At 41.9% G+C, this 23,285-nt stretch overlaps 1 protein-coding gene across 6 annotated transcripts in view; it reads left to right on the forward strand.

Annotated features, from left to right (window-relative positions):
- The window catches only part of LOC132382386 (SHC-transforming protein 1-like), a 210,744-nt gene that overhangs the window by 118,332 nt on the left and 69,127 nt on the right, over nucleotides 1-23,285 (forward strand). For all 6 annotated transcript variants that reach the window (XM_059952522.1, XM_059952521.1, XM_059952525.1 and 3 more), the window contains 2 exons: nucleotides 2,648-2,711; nucleotides 8,413-8,532. In XM_059952522.1, coding sequence (XP_059808505.1) covers nucleotides 2,648-2,711; nucleotides 8,413-8,532 — 184 coding nt within the window. The remainder of the gene's footprint in view (nucleotides 1-2,647; nucleotides 2,712-8,412; nucleotides 8,533-23,285) is intronic.

The raw sequence follows: 23,285 nt of genomic DNA on the forward strand, positions 1-23,285 counted from the left end.
TTAAATATTGTGACATTCTGGGTGGGGGTATGGTTGACAGCCTGCCCTTGCATTTCTAATGACCAGTACTGTTTATTGTTCTTGTGTTAAAATGCTTTTGTGGGATTATGGTGGGAAGTTCCAGTTCATTTATTATTACATTTTAGCTTGGGTTATACAGTTACTCGCTTGTGTATTTGTGGGTCACTCTAACTGTAACCGAGGTGTGTGATGGTCACCTCTCCCCCGTCTGTGTGAGACTGGTTGGGTTCACTCTCCGGGTCGGGGTGCCCAGAATGATTTGTGTTTTTCACAATAAAATGGTTGTTGAGTTCAACGAGCTTCCTTGTTTGGTTATGAACCAAATGCTCGCCACAATATATTGATTGATTAAGAATTCTTGTTTATTTATATAATTCATAATGTTTTGCAGTTACAAAATGTAACAGGGGCAGCCTGTGGCTTTATATAACCATATAACAATTACAGCACGGAAACAGGCCATCTCGGCCCTTCTAGTCTGTGCCAAACGCTTACTCTCACCTAGTCCCACTGACCCGCACTCAGCCCATAACCCTCCATTCCTTTCCTGTCCATATACCTATCCAATTTTACTTTAAATGACAATACCAAACCTGCTTCTACCACTTCTACAGGAGCTCCTTCCACACAGCTACCACTCTCTGAGTAAAGAAATTCCCCCTCATGTTACCCTTAAACTTTTGCCCCCTAACTCTCAACTCATGTCCTCTTGTTTGAATCTCCCCTACTCTCAATGGAAAAAGCCTATCCACGTCAACACTATCTATCCCCCTCATAATTATAAATACCTCTATCAAGTCCCCTCTCAACCTTCTACACTCCAAAGAATAAAGACCTAACTTGTTCAATCTTTCCCAGTAACTTAGGTGCTGAAACCCAGGTAACATTCTAGTAAATCTTCTCTGTACTCTCTCTATTTTGTTGACATCTTTCCTATAATTCGGTGACCAGAACTGTACACAATACTCCAAATTCAGCCTTACCAATGCCTTGTACAATTTTAACATTACATCCCAACTCCTATACTCAATGCTCTGATTTATAAAGGCAAACATACCAAAAGGTTTCTTCACCTTTGAGGTGAAAAAAAGCTTTGGGATTCATTTTTTTTGGGACTCTGTGTTTCACGTTCCTTGTGTTTCTGGTTGCTTTTTTTTATATGTGCTGTATTGTGCAATTTGATTGAGACACTTAAGTGTGGAGCTGGCTCTGGCTGAGGCCTGCAGTCATTGACACAGCACTAAACTGAACTGACTCAGTGGCTGTGGCTCTTGTACCATTTTGAGGACTCTGCAGTTTGATGTTTAATATTCTGTGTGTTTTTTGCTGGCTTTTTGCTGTTTGCACAACCTGTTTTCTTTAAATGGATCCTTAGCTCTATCCACAATGATCCAACATCTTCTGATCCTATGCCATCTCTTTCTAATGATTTGATTTCACCTTTTACCAACATGCGGTGCCATTCCCTCTGGCTTCCAGCCTGTCCTTCTGATGCCCGAGAGTTCTGGAGATTGATGTATCACATATTCCCACAACTGAAACTTCATCATCTACAGTACAACTGGATCATTGCACACTGATGTTAAAGTGCTGAACTTTTATTTTGAAAGGAACTTCCATTAAAGTTTGCTGACAGAGGAATGGTGTTGCTGGAAGTAAATATTGTAGCCACCTTGAGAGAATTCTGATCAGTTTGTTCTTTCTTTAAATTGAGAATGTAGATGAGGACCCATTGTGCAGAACACCCCTGTGCTTGTACAGAAGCTGTTAATCAATAATATTTGTCCAGATGATTAAAACACTCATAGTGTGCAAATTAGAGAGAGTGCAGAGACGATTTACTAGGATGTTACCTGGGTTTCAGCACTTAAGTTACAGAGAAAGGTTGAACAAGTTAGGTCTCTATTCATTGGAGCGTAGAAGGTTAAGGGGGGATTTGATCGAGGTATTTAAAATTTTGAGAGGGATAGATAGAGTTGACGTGAATAGGCTGTTTCCATTGAGAGTAGGGGAGATTCAAACGAGAGGACATGATTTGAGAGTTAGGGGGCAGAAGTTTAAGGGAAACACGAGGGGGTATTTCTTTACTCAGAGAATGATAGCTGTGTGGAATGAGCTTCCTGTAGAAGTAGTAGAGGCCAGTTCAGTTGTGTCATTTAAGGTAAAATTGGATAGGTATATGGACAGGAAAGAAGTGGAGGGTTATGGGCTGAGTGCGGGTAGGTGGGACAAGGTGAGATTAAGAGTTCGGCACAGACTAGGAGGGCCGAGATGGCCTGTTTCCGTGCTGTGATTGTTATATGGTTATATGGTTATAGTTAGCATATTTTAAATCTCCTCTAGTCGGAGACTCTTGATTGATCTAAGTAGTTAACAGCTTGTCTAATGGGGTCTTCTGTTTACTACTTGTGTCCTGAACCAACCACCATTTAGAATACAGAGCATAGACAGCAGAAGACATGGAACAGTACAATACAAAGTGAGCCTATGGTATAAATGACCTATATAAACCTACTCTACTATCAGCTGCTTTACAACGGATTTCTACAAATTCTTCTGCAGCTTTACAACACAGGCAATTTCATTGTTATTTTTATCAATAATTGTAATGTTTTTTATTCCACAGGGAAGCTATAAACAGAGTGTGTGAGGCTGTTTTAGGCGATAAAGCTGCCTTAAGAAAAAGGAAGGTAAATACAGCAGTGACATAGTATATGTTAGACAATTTATAAACTCCATGTACAGATTAAGATTAAAATTAAAGTAATACTCAACCAAGATCCAGTTCATATTTAATCTAAGTATCTTGCTTCATATATTTTTGTAATTAAGCAACTGATGAAATTCTTTCTATGAATTCTGGTCTAGAAGCCAATTGAGTTATTGACGTACAGCATAGAAATAGGCCCTTCAGCCCAGCTTCTCTATCCTGACTAGTCTTATTTGCCTGCATTTGGTCCATATCCCTGTGAATCTTTAAAATACAAGAGACTGCAAATGCTGGAATCTGGAACAAAATTCAATCAGCTGCAGAAACCCCAGGGGTCAGGCAGCATCTGTGGAGGGAGAGATGCCCATTTCCTTGAAAACAGTAAATCAATTCTCAACATCTCTTGACCTTTCAGTTACTCTGGCATGTAATCTTTCTGCTGGTCTTTTTGAAGCTTATCTGCCCCCAAGTTAGAACCTCTATGGTTTATAGGAGAGTATCTGGAGAGGTTTAGTCAAAAATCAATGCAATTCTTCCATCAAAGCAGAGAACTAACTCTATGAGCAGGATATGAGTGTCGGTACTTCATTATCTTGTGACAAAAGACCTAAACAAAGTTGATAAGGACCCAAATGCTGGAGTATTGAAAAGCAAGGATCGAGGCATGGTAAGAAGTTGGAATGAGAAGAGAGCAAATGCTAGATGATACCTCTAGTTAGGCTTACGACTAAGCATTGAAGCTCTGTTCAGGTGCTCTTTAAATACTTGATTCTTGGCATCCAAGACATAATTCCAATTAGCAGGATGAACCATTAAAGGGACCACACCAGCTATCCATACTCCGGAGAGTTCAAGAATCTAAATACCGGAAGCTGGCACAGTTGGGAGTGTCTCATAACAGGACACCCTCCCCTATGGCTGGTTCCTGATGGCCCAGGCTGCTTGAAGAGGCGGTGATGGTCGTCATGATGAGAGCTGGATCCAAGATGTCTCTTTCAGACACACAGCACCTGTCTTCAGGTCTAAATCCTCCCAGTCCACGAGGTATTGTCAGACGCCCCAACAGTTCCTGAGACTAAAAGTCTTCATCAATAAACCTGGGTGGCAGTGGGGCTAAGGGGCTGGTGCAGACAGATTTTAATTAAGAAATATGGAAGGTGGGATTAATCTTTAGGGTCATAATGAGCTGCAAGGTGTGAACCACCAGGTTTACTTTCCTCAGGACTTTGAAGGCTCCAGTGAAATTTGACACTAACCTTCTAGTCTCCACCCAGAGAAGCAGTCATGAGTGGATAGCCAGATATGTTGCCCAGGCTGCAAAACAGGTCTGCGCCGTCTTTGGTTTGCCCTGATTTCCGCCAACAATGTTCATCTTCCTGGCCGCTAATCCATTTCTGCTTACAAAGTTGGATGAGATCTTTAGCCACAGTAACCCCAACACCGGCCTCCTGTGTGGCAGAGGATAACCAAACTGGCACTCAAAGGGTGAGATCCCAGGTGCCAATTTCTGTAAGGAGTTTTGTGCAACCTGTATCCACATCAAATGGTCACACCGCTCATCCGGTCTTTCTGAGACCAGGCATCTTAGGGTACCAAATCTTGGTTGGTCAGCTCTGTCTGGCTGTTTGACTATGGGTGTAACCCAGAGCAAAGACTTGTTGTTGCCCCAATCAGCTTTCAGAATACCCTCCAGAAATGTGATGCCCATTGTGGACCACAATCTGAGACAATGTTGACTGGAAATCCCTGGATCCTGAAGACCTGGTCCAGGACAATTTTGGCTGTCCCCACCACAGATGGTAGCTTATCTGAGACAATGAACTTGCAGGCTTTCTAAAACCAATCAGCAGTTACCATGATGCCAGTCTTCCCATTGGATGGCAGAAGACCTATAACAAAATCCATGGAGACTTGTGCCCATGGTCTTTCCAGAACTGGTAGAGCATGGTAGAGCCGTTGAGGTTGGGCATAGGGCTCCTTGTTCCAGGCATGCCTCACATATTGCTAAACCTCTTTCGTCATTCCGGGCCATCAGTAAACTCTTGGTAAACTCAAGTGTCCTGACAATCCCTGGGTGAGCAGTCATTCTCGATAAATGTCTCCATTGGAGTATGTGAGACCATATAACCATATAACAATTACAGCATGGAAACAGGCCATCTCGGCCCTTCTAGTCCATGCCAAATGCTTACTCTCACCTAGTCCCATCGACCTGCACTCAGCCCATAACCCTCCATTCCTTTCCTGTCCATATACCTATCCAATTTTTTTTAAATGACAATATCAAACCTGCTTCTACCACTTCTACTGGAAGCTTGTTCCACACAGCTACCACTCTCTGAGTAAAGAAGTTCCCCCTCATATTACCCCTAAACTTCTGCCCCTTAACTCTCAACTCATGTCCTCTTGTTTGAATATCTCCTACTCTCAATGGAAAAAGCCTATTCACGTCAACTCTATCTATCCCCCTCATAATTTTAAATACCCCTATCGTCCCCCCTCAACCTTCTACACTCCAAAGAATAAAGATGGAACTTGTAATGAGCAGCCAACCCAGAGAACTGTTCTTAGAAATCTCCCCTTGTGCCTGGGCCCTGTGAACAAGGGCATTAGTTTCCCCAACAGATTGGTGCAACCACCCTGGCTTGGGGCAAAATGGTGGTTGGCTGCTCCTTGTGTTCAGGTTCATCAAACTGGCAGGACAAGGCATCTGGCTTCTGTTTTTTTTACCCCTGTCAATAGATCAGGATGAAATTAAAGCGGTTAAAGGACCAAGACCATCTGGCCTCCTGAATATAAGCCAGGTTCTTGTGGTCTGTCCAAATAATAAAGAGTTCTTGTTTTCTCTAGCCAGTGACACCTTTCCTCCAAATCTAACCTAAACACAAGAAGCTCCCAATTTCCAATGGCATAGTTTCCCTATGCCGGGAATAGCTGCCTGGAGAAGAATGCACTCCAATGTCTGAGGCGTCCAGGGAAGGTTCGGGTTAAGAGAAATCAATATGGGGCTGATGTGAACTGCTGTTTAAGCTCTGGTTCAGCAGTCCAGATAAAAAGTCTCATGGATTTATTAGTTAGCTCTGTCAGCAGAGCTGCCACTGAGCTGAAGTTCTTGATGAACTTCTGGTAAAAGTTTGCAAATCCCAGGAATCATTGGACATTTGACACTGGATGGTTGTGGCCTGGGTCTTGCTAAGCTTCATCTTGAAATTGCCACTGAGATGATGAACCTCAAAAGTGAAATGGTGTTACATGATATTCGGACCTCAGGCTTAACATAATCTCCATGGTCTAGAAGCCTCTTTAGGATACTCTGACATGGGTGACATGCTCCTCCATGGACTTTGAGAAGATAAGGATATCATCCAAGTAGAAGAATGCACTTTTATGGAGAGTATCCCGGAGCATGTCATTGATAAAGGCCTGAAAAACTGCAGAAGCACTCACAAGCCCAAAAGGCATAACCTGGTACTCATAGTGCCCCGACAGTGTCTTCCACTCATCACCTTCCTTTATACGGAACAGATTGTATGCAATCCACAACTCTAGCTTTGTGAATACTCTTACCCCTTGGAGCACCTTAAAGGTCTATTCATGACTGGAAGAGGGTAGCAATTCTTGGCCATTGTGCAGTTTAATCCTCCAAACTCTTTTCTGTTGGCTCTTCCAAGGTGAGGGTATCCTCCAGTTCATCTTGGAGTCTGTGGTGGTATAGAGCGGCCAAGGCCTCCCCATTCCAGCCACTCTCCTGGGCCAAGTTCTGAAATTTGATTCTGTAGTCAGCCACTGATCATCCATCCTGTCAAATCTTCATCAGGTGGTCCTAGGTTTGGCTGGCTCCAGCAGAGTGATGGCAGCCATGAATTCCTCTGAATCTGAGTAAATCTCTGATCTGCATTCCCAATGCGCGGTAGCCCAGGCCAGGACTCCCCCAGTCAGAAGAGAGATAAAGAAGGCTACCTTTCCATGCTTCGAAAAGAACTGGGATGGCTAGAATTCAAATACTCATGAGCATTGAGTGAGGAAGCCCTGGCAAGAACTTGGGTCACCAGATTCAGATTCAGTTTATTGTCATTTAGAAACAACAAATGCAATGCAGTTAAAAAATGAGACAACGTTCCTCCAGAATTATATCACAAAAGCATATGACAAAACAGACTACACTACAAAATCCACATAACGTTTGGCAATCCCCAATCCAGAGTCCGGAGAGGCTGTTGCGTATTAATATCACGTTACCATCTTAGCACTTTCCCCGGAAAGGAGCTCCAAATCCACCAGACAAACAAGACCAAAAACTAAAGATACAAGACCTGCACAAAACCACATGGTTACAACAGTGCAAACAATAGCATAATTGATAAAAAAAAAACAGATTATGGGCACAGTAAAAATAGTCCAAAGATGTTAAAGGACTATAAGTTCAAAAGAAATCACCATTCAGTTTCCACAAGTCCCCAGGATCTCTCCAGGATTGGAAGATGTACTGGATTTGCAGAGCTTTCGACTGACTCTCCCAGTGACTCTGACTTCTTTCTCGCAAAAGTTTACAAACGGCTACCTGGAGGTTGTGTATCTCTAGGCTCTGTCTGGAAATCCTCTCACTGTGGTTGGCCACAGTGGATGAAAGACTCTGATACCCTGCTAGGTCCATGCTGGCTCAATAGTATGCGTTGAGAGATCTTGATGAGGGAGATTAGGACCCAAATGCTGGAGTAACAGAAGGCAAGGATCGAGACAGAAATGCGAACAGAGCAAAACAAAGTGCCAGATGATATCCCTAGTTAGGTTTACAATTGTGCACTGAGACTCCATATAGGTGCTCTTTAAATACTCATCTCATGGAACCCAAAACACGATTCCCAATTAGCAAGACGGTCCTGAACCCTTAAAGGTGCTGCACTAGCTGTCCATGCTCCGGAGACTTAGAGCATCTAAACCCTGGAAGCTGACACGGTTGAGAGCATTTTGTAAACATCTATCGAAATAGCATATTGTGAATGATATTAAAAGTAGTCATTGTTTGAAACAGATTAATAAATTATTTTTAGGCCAACATTGCAGACAAGAATATGGTCAATAGCTGAACTGAGGAGTCTCTATGTATCATGAGTTAATTGTTGGATGACAGCATGCTATTAAAAGCCACCTTGTGTTGCAGAAAGGGTCAACCCATCATTCATCACCAATTTTTTGAGACAGCTTTGTTGTTCTGGTGGGTTGTTTAAGTAGAACATACCTTTTAAAATTTATTTTGCAGATTTTACAAGGAGTTTTTCTTGGTTACCGTTGCTATATGAAAGAATTGGGATTTACTTCTAGGCTTTCATTGTTGCCATTCACATGCTATTCCCTGGATAAAGCCAATGAGCTCATAACTTCCCACCCCTCAATGCTGAGGAACTCCCTGACTCCACAGCAGTAAACTTGAGGAAAAGGCCATGGCTATGAACTGCACCATAAATACCGTGCACTTGGTAAATAAAACCTGAGAACTGCTGTAAGTTCATGGCAGATTACGCAGTGTCTGTGGAGAGAAATGATATTGGGTTTCTCTCTGCAGATGCAGCTGATCTGATGATTATTTCCAGCATTTTCTGTTCTTAATACATTTCCAGCTTTTGACTGTTGAGTCAAAATGAACATGGGAAAACCAATAACCTTGGATTTTTATACTCCAGCCTCCCAGCAAAGAATTGTCTACTATCTTGGGAAAGAGTAACCTCCAATTTGCAGGACTGAGGACCATAATGAGCATCTCTACGAGCAGCCTCAGCTTAATGCTCCCAGACTCCAAACAGGTAAGATTTTGTCATGAACTAAGATTCAAAATAATGTTAATATTTACCAGTGATGTGAATTAAATTGTGATATTCAGTGTGAGTTCAGCTGTTGCCGAAATTGTTTTGGAAAAGGATTACTCACCAGAGTGTTGTTCAGTCAATACACTGGATCAGTTTTCATAAATTATTTAGTAGAGTTTTGTCATCAGTCGAGAACATTACTTACAAGTTGTCTGAAATGTGCTCAACCCCTAATCAGTTTAGAATTTATAAAATGGTGCAATTCCATTTGTATTAAAGTTAACTATATTAATAGTAAACATGAGGAAATCTGCAGATGCTGGAAATTCAAACAACACACACAAAATGCTGGTGGAACACAACAGGCCAGGCAGCATCTATAGGGAGAAGCCGACGTTTCAGGCCGAGACCCTTTGTCAGGACTCAAATCTCAAATAGTACTCAAATAGTCAGGACTCAAATAGTAACTCAAATCTTCTTTAACAATTAATGCACTGTACTTACACTGCTGTATTGAGAGAGTAGTGGATTCAGCCTAATATACATATCCATAGATCTGTGTTTTTTTCAAATATTAACAGTTCATGAAAGAGTGCACCATTGGTTTTAAATTTGCATCACACACCATTTCATCCACATTGGAAAATATAAATTCTCCATTAGCCTTGTTGCTTGCCAATTGTAAGTTACTCTACAATGATATTAATTACATTTTAGCCTGCAAGTAGAGTCATGAAGACCCTTTAGCCATCTGGTCCATGCCAACCAAGACGTTGCATCCAAGCTTGTCCCATTTGCAGCATTTGCCCATAACTTTCTAAACTATTCCAATCCATGTACCTGTCCAACTACTGTCTTTTAAAAGTTCTTTTTGTACCTGCTTCAACCCCTTGTTCTGGCAGCTCAATCCACCTCTATACCATTCTTTGTGCAAGAAAGATACCCCTCAAGTTCCTACTAAATCTTTACCCTCTCACCTTAAACCTAGACCTCTTCAGAAGCAGGTTTATTATCACTGACATTCTGTATGCAATGAAATTTGTTTTGTAGAAGCAGAACAGTATAAGACATAAAAATTACTTTCTCTTACAAAAATCAATAAATAGTGTGACAAATGAATAATGAGGTGGTGTTCGTGGGTTCATGGGCTGTTCAGAAATCTAACGCTGACAAGAAAAAAGCTGTTGTTAAAACATTGAATGTGGATCTCCAGATGGCTATACCTCTTCCCCAGTGGTAGTAATGTGAAGAGGTCATGTCTGACACACGCAAAATGCTGGAGGAACTTGGCAGGTCAGGTAGCATTTATAGACAGGAATAAAGAGCTTATGTTTCAGACCAAGACCAATTCCTCTAACATTTTGTGTACATTACTCAGGATTTCCAGTGTCTACAGACTCTCTTGTGTTTATGTCCTTGATGATGAGGGTATTTAATGATAGATGTTATTTTCTTGAGTGTTCTGCTCATGTTGAACTGGCTGAGTTTATAATCTTCTGTAGCCTCCTGTGATCCTGTGTATTGGTGGTTCCATGCCAGGCTGAAGTGCAACCAGTCAGAATGTTCTCCACCATACATCTATGGAAATGGGCAAATATCTTTGGCGAAATACAGAATCTTCTCAAACTCTTAATGAAGTAGAGCTGCTAGCCTGACTTTACCATGATTGTGTCAATGTGTTGAGCCCAGTATAGATTATCTTAAGGTGCTGACCTGCACCTTCCACATCCTTCTCATCCATGCAGTTATCAAAACTTCCCTTCAGTATTGAAAACACCACTTCCACTGGCAGCTCATTCCATACTCTCACCATCCTCTGAGTAAAGTTCCCCATGTTCCCCTTAAATATTTCATCTTTCACCCTTAACCTATGATCTCTTGTTCTAGTCTTACATAACCTGGATGACAAAAGCCTGCTTGCATTTACCCTTCATCATTTTATATACTTCTATCAAATCCCCCATCATTCTCTATACTCCAGGAAATAAAGTCTTAACCTATTCAACCTTTCTCTACAACTTAGGTCCTCAAGTCCTAGCAATATACTTGTAACTTAGGCCTCATCAATGTTAACGTACCACAGAACAACAGAACATCAGCTATCCTTCAAACCTCCAACAGTTCAAGGACATTTTAAACACCTCTGCTGGCCCCCTGCAATTTCTGCACTTGCAGCCCACAAGGTCTGAAGGAGCACCTTGTCAGGACCTGGGGATTTATTCACCCTAAATTTCCTCAGGAAAACAAACATGTGTCCTCTGCAATCTATATATGGTCCATGACCTCACTACTGTTTTGCCTCAGATCTATAGACTCCGTGGCTGTCTCCAGAATAAATATAGATGCAGCAAATCCATTTAAGATCTCCCCATCTCTTTGAGTTCTATGTATAGATGAACACACTGATATTCAAGACAACCAATTCTGTCCCTTTCTGTCCTTTTAATATATCTGCAAAAGCTCCTGAGATTCTCTTTCATTTTGTCTGCTTGAGTAACCTCATGCCTTCTTTTAGCCCTTCTGATCTCCTCTTAACTCTGTTCTTGCATTTCTTATACTCATCATGTACAGTAGAAACATAGAAAACCTACAGCACAATACAGGCCCTTCGGCCCACAAAGTTGAGCCGAACATTTCCCTACCTTAGAAATTACTAGGCTTACCCATAGCCCTCTATTTTTCTAAGCTCCATGTACCTATCCAAAAGTCTCTTAAAAGACCCTATGGTATCCGTCTCCACCTCCACCGCCGGCAGCCCATTCCACGCACTCACCACTCTCTGCGTAAAAAAATTTACCCCTGACATTTCCTCTGTACTTATTCCCCAGCACCTTAAACTTGTGTCCTCTTGTGGCAACCATCTCAGCCCTGGGAAAAAGCCTCTGACTATCCACATGATCAATGCCTCTCATCATCTTACACACATGTACAGTACAGGCAGCCCCAGGTTACGAATGAGTTCCATTCCTGAGTCCATCTTTAAGTTGGAACAGGGATATCCGGTATTATTTAGCGTCAGTTAGTCAAACGTTTGTCTTAGTATATAGTATATATTTTACATTTCTATGCATATAAAGCTCTTAAGAAATGTATGTATTTCAATAATTAAACCACTGCATTGTTTATTAATAATTGTAGCTTTCATCGGCACAGGCCCTTTCACATGCCCCATTATTCTCACTTTATCCTTTACCTTTATCCTTTAAAGTTGTTCTGATCATTGACCGACTGTAGCCTAAAGCTTTTCCAATGACCAATGGTATTTCACCTCATTTCAATTGCTTTATTATTTCCACTTTATTTTCAATCATGATCATTTTCCATCAACAGAACAGAAAACTGCGGATTTTATGTTCTATCGCTGAGCAGCAGTGAACCATCTGACTGGCCTATCAGAGTTCTCTTTAGGAACTAGTTGACTTGATCAGCATTTCTGATCTGGCTATTGTTCATGATCACATTTAATAAAAATTACAGCAGCAGCCGCGGGCAGCGGGTCTTGTGTTGCTCTGGGTCCTAAAGCCCAACTGCACTTAGACAGGTTAAATCGGACAAGTGGGGGTGGTGCTGACTGGAAACACGGTGGGGGGTGTCAGGTTGAATCTTGCTAAGAAATATTTAAGCCAAATACAAAGTTCCACACTCAACAGTATTAACAACAACAACCTAAAATGGCGGACGGCGTTCTCCTCCCTCCGTTCTTAAGTACGAGTTGTCTGTAAGTCGGATGTTTGTAACTCAGGGACTGCCTGTATTTCCTTGCTGCCTGTATCTGTGATACAACTCCCTCTTCTTAACCAAGGACCCAAAATCACTCAAAAACCAAGGTTCCCTGGACCTGAAACAACACACACAAAATGCTGGAAGAACTCAGCAGGTCAGACAGCGTCCATGAAAGTGAATAAATAGTTGATGTTTCAGGCCAAGACCCTTCTTCAGAACTGAAAAGGAAGGGGGAAGACAGCAGAAGAAAACAGTGGGTGGAAGGGAAGGAGGTGATACAAGGAGATAGGTGAAGTCAGGTGAGTGGGAAAGGTCAAGGGCTGGAGAAGAAGAAATCTGACAGGACAGGACAGTGGACCATAGAAGAAGGAGAAGGGAACCCAGGGGAAAGTGATAGGCAGGTGAAGAGAGGTAGAGGGCAGAGTGGAGAATAGTAGAGGAAGAAAACCTCATTCTGTGAAGAAGGAGAACATCTCTAATGTCCTGGAAAGGACCTCTTGTCTGGAGGAAGTGTGAAGAGTCAAACAAAAAGTTGTTGAGGGTTAGGACCAGTTCTGCCAGACAGTGGAGGTGGTGGTGGAGGAGAATTGGTTGGTTCTTTTGTTAAGAGAGAAGTGAAGAACTTTGCGGTCTTCTTAATGGTGGATAAAATGTATAGGGACCAACCATTCATGGTGAAAATGAAGTGGTCAGGGCCAGGGAACTGAAAATTACTGAGGAGATTGAAAGCATGAGATGTGTCATTGTTGTAGGTAGGAAGATCTGAACTCAGGGAGATAGAATGGAATCGAGGTATGAGGACACGAGTTCAGTGGGGTAGTAGTAGGCAGAGACAGTAGGCGTATCCGGAAGTCAAGCTTATGGAACATTGGTAGGAGATAAAAGCAAGCAGTACAGGTTAAGGGAACTATGAGTTTGGTGGCAATGAATGGGACAGTTCTCCAGAGTTGATGAGGTCAGTGATGGTGTTGAATACAATTTTCTGATGTTCCAGATTGGGGGTCCTCTTCAAGGGGTAGGTATGAGGAGGTATCTGCCAGTTGCATGGTAGAGATCAATGCACCACCCTGCAACAACAGCCCTTTGTTTGCAAGTTTGATGTTGAGGTTGGGATTCGTGTGGATTCGTGCCCTGCAATCCTCAAGTCATGTCTTCTCGTACTAGACGCCCCCACCATGGGAAACAACTTTGCCACATCCACTCTGCCAATGCCTTTCAACATTCGAAATATTTCTATGAGGTCCCCCCTCATTCTTCTAATCGCCAAGGCATACAGTCCAAGAGCGGTCAAACGTTCCTCATATGTTAACCCTCTCATTCCTGGAATCATTCTAGTGAATCTTCTCTGAACCCTCTCCAATGTCAGCACATCCCTTCTTAAAAAAGGAGCCCAAAACTGCACACAGTATTCCAAGCGAGGTCTTACCAGTGCCTTATAGAGCCTCAACATCACATCCCTGCTCCTATACTCTATTCCTCTAGAAATGATTGCCAACATTACATTCACTTTCTTCACCACCAACTCAACCTGGAGGTTAACCTTAAGGGTATCCTGCACGAGGACTCCCAAGTCCCGTTGCATCTCAGAACTTTGAATTCTCTCCCTATTTAAATAATAGTCTGTCCATTTATTTCTTCTACCAAAGTGCATGACCGTACACTTTCCAACATTGTAATTCATTTGCCACTTCTTTGCCCATTCCCCCAATCTATCCAAGTCTCTCTGAAGACTTTCTGTTTCCTCAGCACTACCAGCCCCTCCACATATCTTTGTATCATCAGAAAACTTAGCCACAAAGCCATTTATTCCATAATCCAAATCGTTAATACACAACATAAAAAGAAGCGGCCCCAACACGGACCCCTGCAGAACACCACTGGTAACTGGCAGCCAACCAGAATGGGATCCCTTTATTCCCACTCTCTGTTTCCTGCCAATCAACCAACGCTCTATCAACGTATGTAACTTCCCTGCAATTCCATGGGCTCTTATCTTATTTAGCAGCCTCATGTGTGGCACCTTGTCAAAGGCCTTCTGAAAATCCAAATACACAACATTCACTGCATCTCCCTTGTCTAGCCTACTTGTAATTTCCTCAAAAAATTGCACTGTTTGTCAGGCAGGATTTTCCTTTACGGAAACCATGCTGAGTTCTGCCTATCTTGTCATATGCCGCCAGGTACTCCGTAACCCCATCCTTGACAATCAACTCTAACAACTTCCCAACCACCAATGTCAAGCTAACAGGTTCATAATTTCCTTTATGTTTCCTTGCCCCCTTCTTAAATAGTGGAGTGACATTTGCAATCTTCCAGTCCTCCGGAACCAGACCAGAATCTATCGACTTCTGAAAGATCATTGCTAATGTCTACGTAATCTCCACCGCTGCTTCCTTCAGAGCACGAGGGTACATTCCATCTGGTCCAGGAAATTTATCTACCCTTAGACTCTTCAGCTTCCTGAGTACTTTCTCTGTCGTAATTGTGACTGTGCATATTTCTCTTCCCTGACACCCTTGAATGTCCGGTATATTGCTGATCTCTTCCTCAGCAAAGACTGATGCAAAATACTCGTTTAGTTCCTCCACCATCTCCTTATCTCCCATTACAATTTCTTCAGCATCATTTTCTATCGGTTGTATATCTACTTTCACCCGTCTTTTACTCTTTATATACTTGAAAAAGCTTTTAGTATCCTCTTTGAAATTATTTGCTAGCTTCCTTTCATAGTTAATCTTTCCCTCTTAATGACCTTCTTAGTTTCCTTTTGTAAGCTTTTAAAAACTTCCCAATCCTCTATCTTCCCACTAATTTTTGCTTCCTTGTATGCCCTCTGCATTGCTTTTACATTGGTTTTGACTTCTCTTGTCAGCCACAGTTGCATCCTTTTTCCATTTGAAAATTTCTTCTTCTTTGGAATATATCTGTCTTGCATCTTCCTCACTTGTCGCATAAACTCCAGCCACTGTTGCTCTGCCATCCTTCCCGCTAGTGTCCCTTTCCAGTCAACCTTGGCCAGTTCCTCTCTCATGCCACTGTAATTTCCTTTACTCCACTGAAATACCAACACATGGAATTTCAACTTCTCTTTCTCAAATTTCACAGTGAACTCAATCATGTTGTGATCACTGCCTCCTAAGGGTTCCTTCACTTCCATCTCTCTAATCACCTCTGGTTCATTACACAATACCCTATCCAGTACAGCCGGTCACCTAGTGGGCTCAACGACAAGCTGTTCTAAAAAGCCATCTCATGGACATTCTACAAATTCTCTCTCTTGAGATCCAGTGCCGACCCGATTTTCCCAATCCACTCGCATGTTAAAATCCCCTACAATTATCATAACACTGCCCTTTTGGCAAGCCTTTTCTATTTCCATTTGTAATTTGTAGTCCACATCTTTGTAGTCGAACTTACCTCTGACCTCTCCAGTCAGCTTGAAATTACATCCTGTATTAGGCATTTCCACCATGAGAAAAGTTCTGGTTATCCACTCAATCTATCCTTCTTATCATCCTATACACCTCTATCAAGTAACACCTCTGTAGAATAATGAGAACAGCGACACCTAGGGGTACAAGTGAAAACAGCATCACAGGTAGACAGGCTGGTGGAAAGGCCTTCAGTCCACTGGTCTTCGTTGGTCATGGCACTGAGTACAGGAGTTGCAGCTGCATAAGTAGTTGGTGAGGCCACATTTGGAGCCTCATGTGTATGGTTTTGGTCACCCCATTGTAGAAAAGAGTTGACTAAACTGCAAAGAGTGCTAAAAAGATTTACAAGGATGTTGCCAGGACTAGAGAGCCTGAGTAATAGGAAGAGGTTGGCTGGGCTAAATTAATATTCCTTGATGACCTTATCAAGGTATACTGTATAAAATTATGACAGACATAGATGAGATCAGTGATCTCATCTTTTCCACAGGGTAAGGAGGGTAAGTGGAAAGATATACAAAAGAGCTGAGGGAGAACCTCTTCACATAGAAGCTGGTGAATATATGGAGTAAACTGCAGAGGAACTGGATGAGGAGCATATAATTACTATAATCATTGAATCATGGCTGAAAGAGGATTATAACTGAGAGCTTAACTTCCAAGGAAAGATATTGTATCAAAAGAAAGGCAGATAGGCCAAGAGGTTGGGGTGGCTGCGTTGGTAAAAGAATTAAATCAAATCATTAGAAAGAGGTGACATAGGATCAGAAGGTGTAGAATCATTGTGGGTAGAACTAAGAAACTGAGTAAAAAGACCCTGATAGGAGTTATATACAGGCCTCTGAACAGTGGCAAAGATGTATTCTGCAAATTACAATACAGGACAGAAAATGCATGTGAAAAGGGAAATGTTATGATAGGCATAGAGGATTTCCATATGCAGGTAGATTGGGAATATCAGGTTGGTGCTGAATCCCAAGAGAAGGAATTTGTAGATTCAAATCAAATCAAGTCAAGTCACTTTTATTGTCATTTCGACCATAACTGCTGGTACAGTACATAGTAAAAATGAGACAATGTTTTTCAGGACAATGGTGTTACATGACACAGTACAAAAAACTAGACTGAACTACATTAAAAAAACAACACAGAGAAAGCTACACTAGACTACAGACCTACACAGGACTGCATAAAGTGCACAAAAACAGTACAGGCATTACAATAAATAATAAACAAGACAATAGGGCAAGGTGTCAGTCCAGGCTGTGGGTATTGAGGAGTCTGATAGCTTGGGGGAAGAAACTGTTACATAGTCTGGTTGTGAGAGCCCGAATGCTTCGGAGCCTTTTCCCAGACGGCAGGAGGGAGAAGAGATTGTATGAGGAGTGCATGGGGTCCTTCATAATGCTGTTTTCTTTGTGGATGCAGCGTGTAGTGTAGATGTCCCTGATGATGGGAAGAGAGACTCTGATGATCTTCTCAGCTGACCTCACTATCTGCTGCAGTGTCTTGCGATCCAAGATGGTGCAATTTCTGAACCAGGCAGTGATGCAGCTGCTCAGGATGCTTTCAGTACAACCCCTGTAGAATGTGATGAGGATGGGGGGTGGGAGATGGACTTTCCTCAGCCTTCACAGAAAGTAGAGACGCTGCTGGGCTTTCTACAGAGCTGGTGTTGAGGGACAAGGTGAGATTCTCCGCCAGGTGAACACCAAGAAATTTGGTGTTCTTAACGATCTCTACCGAGGAACCATCGATGTTCAGTGGGGAGTGCCCTCCTCCGTGTCACTCCGTGCCCTCCTGAAGTCAACAACCATCTCTTTTGATTTGTTCACATTAAGAGACAGGTTGTTGGCTCTGCACCAGTCCGTTAGCCACTGCACCTCCTCTCTGAAGCTGACTCATTCTTGCAGATGAGACCCACCACGGTCGTCTCATCGATGAACTTGATGACGTGGTTCGAGCTGTGTGTTGCAGCACAGTCGTGGGTCAGCAGAGTGAACAGCAGTGGACTGAGCACACAGCCCTGGGGACCCCCTGTGCTCAGTGTGATGGTGTTGGAGATGCTGCTCCTGATCCGGACTAACTGAGGTCTCCCAGTCAGGAAGTCTAGGATCCAGTTGCAGAGGGAGGTGTTCAGGCCCAGTAGGCTCAGCTTTCCAATCAGTTTCTGAGGGGTGATTGTGTTGAATGCTGAATTGAAGTCTGTGAACAGCATCCAAATGTATGTGTCTTTTTTGTCCAGGTGGGTTAGGGCCAGGTGGAGGGTGGTGGCAATGGCGTCATTTGTTGAGCAGTTGGGATGGTACACAAACTGCAGGGGGTCCAGTGAGGGGGCAGTAGAGTCTTGATATGCCTCATGATAAGCCTCTCGAAACACTTCACGATGATGGATGTGAGTGCAACGGGACGGTAGTCATTTAGGCAGGACACTGAAGACTTCTTCGGCACGGGGACGATGGTGGCGGCCTTGAAGCACATTGGAATGGTGGCGCTGCTCAGAGAGATGTTAAAGATGTCAGTGAGAACATCTGCTAGCTGGTCTGCACATCCTCTGAGCACTCTACCAGGGATGTACCACTCTGCCAGATTAGTTATGAGGTGGCTTTTTAGAGCAGTTCATGGTTGACCTTACTCAGGAAAAGGCAGTTCTGGATTGGGTCTCACTCAATGAAACGGAATTGATGAGACATCTTAAGGTAAAAGAACCCTTCGGGGAAAGTGATAGAATGCACTCTGCAATTTGCAGAGAAGCTGAAGTCAGATGTATGAGTATTACAGTGGGGTAAAGAGATTTACAGAGGGCTGACAGAGAAGCTGGCCACAGGTGATTGTAAGGGAACACTAGCACTCAGTGTTAGTGAGACCAAAGAGCTGATTGTGGACTCCAGAAAGGGTAAGCCGAGGGAACATAAAACAATCCTCATAGAAGGATCAGAAGAGGAGAGAGTAAACAATCTCAAGTTCCTAGGTGTTAATATCTCTGAGGACAGAATCAGGTCCCAAGATATTGATGCAGCTGTGAGGGCAAGATAGCAGCTATATTTCACTGGGAGTTTGAGGGGGTTTGGTTTGTCACTGGAAACACTTGAAAACTTCCACACATGGAGAGTATTCTGACTTGCTAAATCATCATCTAGTATGGGGCGGGAGGGGGTGGGGGAAAGGCTACTTCCAAGGGTCGAAGTAAGCGGCAGAAAGTTGTAAAATTATTTAGCTCCTTCATGGGTACTAGCCTCCATAGTATCCAAGACATCATTAAGGAGCGGTGCTCAGAAAGGCAGCATCCATCATTAAAGATCCCCACCACCCAGGGCATGCGCTTTTCTCATTGTTACTATCAGGAAGCAGGTACAGAAACCTGAAGGCACACACTTAGTGATTTAGGAACAGCTTCTTCCCTCTGCCATCTGATGGACATTGAACACTACCTCACTTCTTTTTTTTAATTTCCATTTTTGCACTACAGTTGGCCTTCCTTATCCGCGGGTTCCATGTGCGCGGATTCAACCAACCGTGGATTGGGAAAACCCAGAAGTTCTCTCTCCAGCACTTGTTGTTTGAGCATGTACAGACGTTTTTTTTCTTGTCATTATTCCCTAAATAATGCAGTATAACAACTATTTACATAGCATTTACATTGTATTAGGTATTATAAGTAATCTAGAGATGATTTAAAGTATATGGGAGGATATGCGTAGGTTATCATGGATCGGGATAAAAAAAAAGTAAGTTCTGTTACTCAGTCGGAACAGGTACATCCAGTATTAATTAGCATCAGTTAGTCAAACATTTGTCTTAGTATATAGAATATATTTTACCTTTTTATGCACATAAAACACTTAAGAAACAATTGTATTTCAATAATTAAACCACTGCGTAGCTTAGAAATAATTGCTGCTTTCATTGGGGCAGGGCCTTTCTCACTTTATCCTTTAAAATTGTTACGATCGTTGACCGATTGTAGCCAAACACTTTTCCAAAGACCAATAGCGTTTCACCTCTTTCCAATCAATTTATTATTTCCACTTTATTTTCAATCATGATCATGATTATTTTCGTGAATAGAAACACTGCAGATTCAGAGCTCTGCCAGGTCCTATAGTTCACCGCACTGAGACAGGTTAAGTAAGGTCCGAGGCTCCACTGGGTCCTGAAGTCCACTGCACTGAGACAGGTTAAATAAGGAACTTGAGCATCCATGTTTTTTGGTATCCGTGGGGGGGGGGGGGTCCCAGAACCAATCCACCACAGATAAGGAGGGCCGACTGTACTTATCTTAATTTAAGTATTATACTTAAGTTTTTTTTTCTATAGTTATCATGTATTGTGTTGTACTGCTCCTGCAAAGTTAACAAATTTCAGGACATTTGTCCATGATATTAAACCTGACTCTGATGACAGCAAAGCAACAATGACTAGAATTTCTGGGAACACAGAAATAGTGAACAAACTGAAAATGTATTTTGCATCAGTCTTCACTGTGGAAGTCACTAGCAGTAGGCTGGAAGTTCAAGAGTGTCAGAGGGCAGAAGTGTGTGAAGTTGCCATTACTAGGGAAAAGGTGCTTGGGAAACTGAAAGGCCTGAAGGTAGATAAGTCACCTGGACCAGATGGTGTACACCCCAGGGTTCTGAAAGAAGAGGCTGAAGAAATTGTGGAGGCAATAGGCATAATCTTTCAAGAATCATTAGATCCTGACATGGTTCCAGAGGTCTGGAAAATTGCAAATGTTATGCCATTCTTCAAGAAGAGAGAGAGGCAGAAGAAAGGAAATTATAGGTCAGCTGGTCTGACCTCAGTGGTTGGGAGGATGTTGAAGTTGATTGTTAAGAATTATTTGGAGGCATGTGTTAAAGTAGGTCATAGTCGGTATGGTTTCCTTAAGGGAATATCTTGCCTGACAAATCTGTTGAAATTATTTGAAGAAATAATAATCAGGATAGACAATGGAGAATTGTTGTCAGTGTGTACTTGAATTTTCAAAAGGTCTTTGACATGGTGCCACACATGAGGCTGCTTAAGAAATTAAGAGCCCATGGCTTTACAGGAAAGATATTAGCATTATGATTGACAGGAGACAAAGAACAAGAATAAAGGGACGCTTTTCTGGTTGGCTGCTGGTGACTAGTGGTGTTCACAGGGGTCTGTTTTGGCACCCATTTTTACGTTATATGTCAATGATTTGTATTACAGTATTGATGGCCTCGTGACCAAGTTTTCGGACAATATGCAGATAGCTGGAGGGGCAAGTAGCTTTAAGGAAGAAGAGACGCTACAGAAGAACTTAGACAGATTAGGAGAATGGGCAAAGAAGTGACAGATGGAATACAGTGTCAGGAAGTATATGGTTGTGCACTCTGGTAGAAGAAATAAAAGTGTGGACTATTTTCTTTTTTTTTATTAGTTTTTTATACATTTTATAAATTAAAAAACCCCAAATCAAAATGAGGAACATTAATACAGTGCAAAATTAAGCATACAATGACAATATGATACAAAGAAAGAGAATTTTAAAAAAAAGCACCTAAATTGAAGACAAGTAAACTTAGTATCCTCCCCAAGCCCCACAACACACAAAAAAAAACTCCAGACCAACCACAACACAATATAGAGAATATAAATCAGGACAATCAAACTCCCAGACTGTGAATACACTTAGCAACAGAGAATAATAATGCCTACTACCAGAAAAAAAAGGGAGCTGAAAGCAAGGGACCGAAAAAAAAACCCTAGTCAAGAGGAAGGTTATGAAAGTACTCAATAAAAGGTCCCCAGACCTTGTGGAACTTTAGATCCGAATTGAGAACTGAATAATGAATTTTTTCGAGGTCCAAACAGGCCATGATGTCGTTAAGCCATTGAGCATGAGTGGGCGGGACAACATCTCTCCATCTGAGGAGGATCAAGCGTCTAGCCAGGAGAGAGGCAAAGGATAATATTTGGCATTTGGTCGGACTCAGACGTAAATCTGTCTCGCCCCAGAAACCGAACAAAGCAATTAAGGGGTTTGGTTCTAGGTGCTGATTCAGAATATACGATAACATAGTGAAGACATCTTTCCAAAATTTCTGCAAGATAGGACAGAACCAATACATATGAATGAGAGAGGCCTCGCCCCTCTTGCATTTATCACAAAGCGGACTAATGTTAGGGTAGAATCGAGATAGTTTAGATTTAGACATATGGGCTCTATGAACAATCTTAAACTGTAAAAGGCAATGGCGAGCACAAAGAGAGGTTGAGTTAACCGATTTGAGAATCAAGTCCCAACTCTCATCAGATAAGGAGGTATTTAAATCCTGCTCCCATGCCATTTTAATTTTATCCACAGGGGCCCGTCGTAAGGCTGCTAATTTATCTCGAATGATTGATGTTAAACCTTTACCTAGTGGATTGATGGAAAGAAATAAGTCCATAGCATTTTTCGCAGGCATTTCAGGAAAGTTAGGAATTAAAGGAGCAATAAAGTGTCTAATTTGGAGATATCTAAAAAAATGAGCATTGGGCAGATTGAACTTAACAGAGAGCTGCTGAAAAGAAGCAAAGCGATTATCAATGAAAAGATCTTCAAAATGTCTAATGCCCTTCCTTCACCAAACATGGAATGCTGAATCTGGACAGACTACTAGGGAGTGCAGAGCCAAGAAGTGCAGAGATAGATAATTCTTTAGTGGAACTCAACTCCATTGCCACCCAATTAGGGCACTCGGGTTGGCCATGGAAGAAAGACCAAAAGGTAGCACAACGTATATTAGCTGCCCAATAGTATAAACGAAAGTTAGGTAAAGCCTTGCCACCCTCTTTTTTAGATTTTTAGAGATGGATTTTATTAATTCTAGAGCGCTTATTCTTCCACAAATATGACAAAATAATAGAGTCTAAGGAATCAAAAAAAGATTTAGGAATTAAAATTGGGATAGATTGAAATAAGTATAAAAATTTGGGGAGAACATACATTTTAACAACATTAATATGACCTACCAAAGACATAGATAGAGGTGACCATTGTACCAGACTCTGTTTTATAGTATATGAAAGATTGGCAAAGTTTTCACGAAAGAGATCTTTAAACTTCCTTGTGACTGTAATTCCAAGATAAGTAAATTGATTATGGACTACTTTAAAAGGGAGATCACGAAATGTTAATTCTTGTGCTTCTTTATTAATTGGGAAAAGTTCACTCTTATGTAAATTAAGTTTATAGCCAGAGATCTGACTAAACTGGTCAAGAAGTGAAAACATTGGAGGTAAGGATGTAGATGGATTTGAGAGAAAGAGTAATAAGTCATCAGCATAAAGAGAAATTTTATGCTCAACACCCCCTCTCCAAATCCCAGTCAATTCAGGACAATTTTGAAATGCTATCGCCAAAGGTTCTATAGCCAAATCAAAGAGAAAGGGACTTAAGGGGCATCCCTGACGGGTGGCACGTTTGAGATTAAATACCTGGGATTTCTGAAAATTAGTTAAAACAGAAGCAGTAGGACACAGGTACAGCAATTTGATCCAAGAGATGAAATTTTGACCAAGGTCAAATTTTTCTAAGACTGCAAAAAGGTAGTTCCACTCTATACGATCAAATGCTTTCTC

This window comes from Hypanus sabinus, chromosome 28, assembly GCF_030144855.1.
Source record: "Hypanus sabinus isolate sHypSab1 chromosome 28, sHypSab1.hap1, whole genome shotgun sequence".
NCBI classification, from domain to species: Eukaryota; Metazoa; Chordata; class Chondrichthyes; order Myliobatiformes; family Dasyatidae; genus Hypanus; species Hypanus sabinus.